This window comes from Sceloporus undulatus, chromosome 3 (genome assembly GCF_019175285.1).
Source record: "Sceloporus undulatus isolate JIND9_A2432 ecotype Alabama chromosome 3, SceUnd_v1.1, whole genome shotgun sequence".
NCBI lineage: Eukaryota > Metazoa > Chordata > Lepidosauria > Squamata > Phrynosomatidae > Sceloporus > Sceloporus undulatus.
This window is the reverse complement of record NC_056524.1, coordinates 207373457-207377412: the sequence shown is the minus strand read 5'-3', so window position 1 is coordinate 207377412 and position 3956 is coordinate 207373457. Positions and strand designations below refer to the sequence as shown.

The 3956-nt window shown below is 36.5% G+C and overlaps 1 protein-coding gene across 1 annotated transcript in view; it reads left to right on the top strand.

The window, feature by feature from the left end:
- The window catches only part of SORCS3 (sortilin related VPS10 domain containing receptor 3), a 652615-nt gene that overhangs the window by 509214 nt on the left and 139445 nt on the right, over nt 1-3956 (top strand). The window contains exons 12-13 of the mRNA XM_042460847.1: nt 3537-3613; nt 3731-3822. Coding sequence (XP_042316781.1) covers nt 3537-3613; nt 3731-3822 — 169 coding nt within the window. The remainder of the gene's footprint in view (nt 1-3536; nt 3614-3730; nt 3823-3956) is intronic.

The window sequence follows — 3956 nt, the reverse complement described above, 5'->3', positions numbered from 1 at the left end:
TTATTATTATTATTATTATTATTATTATTATTATTATTATTATTATTATTATATGTCCTGGGCTGGCAATGACCAGACTTGGATTTTGCATACATAATGAATGGCCTTATAGACTATAGATAACTCCCAAATACATCAAGATCCCACAACTCCTTTGGGTTTATTTGTATATGCTGAAACTACAATGTTCAATCAAAAAACTATAGCTACAGAAAAAAATGAGACCCAAGCAGGATGGGCTATAACTCAATGGCACAACCAGTGCAGTGGGTGGTTTTGATGCCCATAGGGTAGTGCATCAGTGCTAGTCTTTAGTCCAAACTTTAGTGGAGTTATAGAAGGTGCTGAAACTATGTAGAGAGTAGGGTTGAGGATATTGGCTAGTTATGTTAAAGTTCTGATTGAAACCTGAAATGGAATTACCACCCCTACAGACACCAAATCCTCCCATTGCCACTGGGGAGAATACTTGCTTTGTGTGCATAATATCCCAGACATTTACAGGTAGAACAATAAAAGATCTTGCTTAAAACCCCAGACATTGTCAAATAGCTGAAAGCAGGTTCCTATATTCTTATGGCATACCTACAATCACTGAGGCTGCTTATGGATGCCGATGTAATTGATGTTATATTGTATTGCTTGAGTATTGTACTGTTTTGTATTGTATTGTATGCTACTGTGAACCGCTTTGATCAGACAGAAAAGCGGTATACAAATAAAAAAATATTATTTATTTATTATTATTATCTTACACAGTATAGTAATTCCTATACATCAGGGCAACCTCTCATAACTGCTTTGTATGAATTGCAACTCCTTCAGCCTCAGGTTTTATTTTCAGCAACATAAACACCATTAGAAGTTGGCAAGCTGTATTCTTTACACACTGGTAGGAATGTGTCAAATTGCATCTGGACTTTAATTTTTCATTTTCAAACATTAAATGTCAGGAACTCAATTAACATTTTCATTAGTGTGTATTTATTTTGCTCCTCTTGGAGCTACAGAAGTTTGGGATTAATCTTTCCTTTCCTGTTATTTTTTTTAAAGCATAATATAACATAACAAGCTAATTTTATAGAATGAAATAAATATCTGCTTCAGAAATAGAATTCCCTGTAAGGTATATGAGTTTGGATACTATAGACATGGCATCAGTTACTTCTTTTCTAAGTCAATGCTTCATCTAGAGCTTTAAAATCAGGTGTGTCCTCTTGTTGTTCTTGTTGATGTCGTCGTGATCATCATCACCACCACCACCACCACCACCACCACCACCACCACCACTTATGTATATAGTGCCATCACTGTACATGGCATGTTACAAGTGAAATATCAACAAAAGAATAGTTCCCTGTCCTCAGACTTACAATCTAAAAAAACTTGATAAAACTGTCTTATGAAGGCCTTTTGGAAGTTATGGAACAAAGTGGATTACTGTTCACCTATGGGCAAACAGGTGTGCATTCTATAAAGACCACTTTTAGCTTCCTTTTTTTCTTGGCAAACTTTATGACAAATGACTCAGTAACAGCCAACAAGACCAAATTGGCCTTTTAGCCTTTAAAGTTTTACCCTGAAAAGCTGTGGGCATAATCAGTGCCACCTGAGGATTCAAATAATGTTGTTTCCTGCCATGTTCCAGCAGGTCTTACAGCTATATCCACTGGTGCTAAAACAAGATTAGCCTCCAAATATAAAATGTTGATACAGCTTCAAAAAAAGAAAAAAGGGTACTTTGATGTTAGCACTAAATGTTCATGCCAGATTCACCAACATCAGCTAACAAAATCAAGGATCCAGGAGAGGTGTAGCATCTCTTCTTTAGAGTCATAATAGTTTTGAGATTGTGCAATGAGTTTATGGGCCTTGCACGGGAGCAGCTGTGCTTAGTGGAGTACACCTTCTAGGTACTTTCAGGGAAGATGTATATATTTGTGGAATTTTAACACCAAATTTGAGGTATGCAATGCAGTAGGTGAGGGAAGGAACTGTAAACCAGAGTGCCAGTATTGCTATTACATTTGGGACAGCTGCAAGTTCTCAGCATATGTTTGATGGCAAGAACGGAAAAACCTGTTTTGCCACACTTCCTATGTAAGAGCACAGAGCTTCAGGAAGAAATCCTAAACAGTCTGAGATTAACATATTCACACAGATTCAGGCAGATGACTTTGATCAAAGGGCTTTCACCTCATGTCCCTCCAACAGCTTGACCACAGAACAAGTTTATTGGAAACAAGGCTTAAGTTTTATAGAGCAGCAAAAGTCACATGGTATAAATGTGCATACCCTAAACTAAACAATACACAATAGGCCTTTTAGTCTCGCAAGGCTAGCTTATCACTCTGCCTACATATTTCTTGGACCCCATAACAGAGGGACTGTAACACCAGTCCTTGTCTCCCACAGGCATCTGGTACAATTCCCTATGGTTAATTGACAACTTTCTAGCACTTAACAAGTTCTCCAAAGCCTGTGAACTACAGCATAGTTTTTAGCAGCATTGTTTCCTAAATCCAGCCAGCCTTGTTTAGATTAAGCAGAGGGAACAGATTTAAGTCTACAAGAACATGAGATTTTGTATGTTCTATGATTCATCCACGTTGGGTTAAGTAGTACAAAAAGTTACTTTGGTAAATTACTTTGACAGTGAAGCAGCAAGTTTCATAAGAATGTCTCCATCTCCCTGGCAATCAAAAAAATACAATAATGATAAATTAAAATAATGAATAACTAATTATCAGCTGTCATTTGATGGCACACCAGCCTTACTCTGTGTAAAATTAAAGCCTTTTTATGTACGTATAGGCCTCAATTTTGTTAAAGGAGTGCCTCTAAGACCTGGGAAACATGGTATAAAATTGAATGTGTCCTAAAGGGACTTAATAATCTGTGTTTCAAATGAGTTGGAGGAGATTTTATTGGTGCTGTTAGTGTTGCTTGTTCTCACTTTCTGAACTTGTGTAAAAATATAAAATGGGAAATAGGGAATAATTAACTTCACAGCATCCAACTATTTCAATTACTTGAGCACTGCTCACATACCATAAATATAAATTAGTTGGCTCAAGTACCAGGTTGGTTGTTCTTTATTTTTTAAAGCATTATCAAATTTAAAGTTTTGTTTATGTGCACTATATTTATGACTTTGTATGTTATTCTAATAATTAAATACTAACAAGCCCCAAAAGAAAATAACCCTAATTAAATGGATGGAAAATATTCACTTGTTTCTTTTTGTAGGAACCTGTGCCCTTTTTAATATTTGTATAATATATCGGTATAGTGCACATAAACCACAGTATAACCCAGTATAAACACAAATGTGTACACACATGTCTTTTAGTCATTAATTACACATGTTTGAAGGTTTTCTTCATTCAGTCTTTTCATCAGCCCCATAGTGGGTTTCAGTTTTCTCCACACAGGACTACTTAGTGTGTTGCTTTCAGGAATTGACTTTGCATAGTTAAAAATATGATCCCTCTTGAACTGTAAAGGAGTTTATTTTATATCTGCTTGCATTTCAGGCAATGTGGGTCCAGAATTATCATATACTGAAATTGGCATGTTTATTTCTTCTGATGGTGGAAATTCTTGGAGACAGGTAAGTCCTGAAGAGCTGGCAAATTCAAGAAACATGGGTTTTCTACTAACTGTTACTACATATCTCATGAATCTTTGGAGAACAGTATAGTTCATGTTGTGTCTTTCATATCTACAGATCTTTGAAGAAGAATACAGTGTGTGGTTCCTTGACTGGGGTGGAGCACTTGTAGCCATGAAACATACATCAATGCCCATTCGTCATGTATGGTAAGAAAGTCTTCCTTAACAGGAGAAGTTGCTCCATTACAAATGCTGGAAAGGCTATCTTTTTGAACTGCAGCTCCAAGAATTTCCCTGCTACTGGCCATGATGTGCAGAGCATTTTGGGAGAGGCAGTGCAA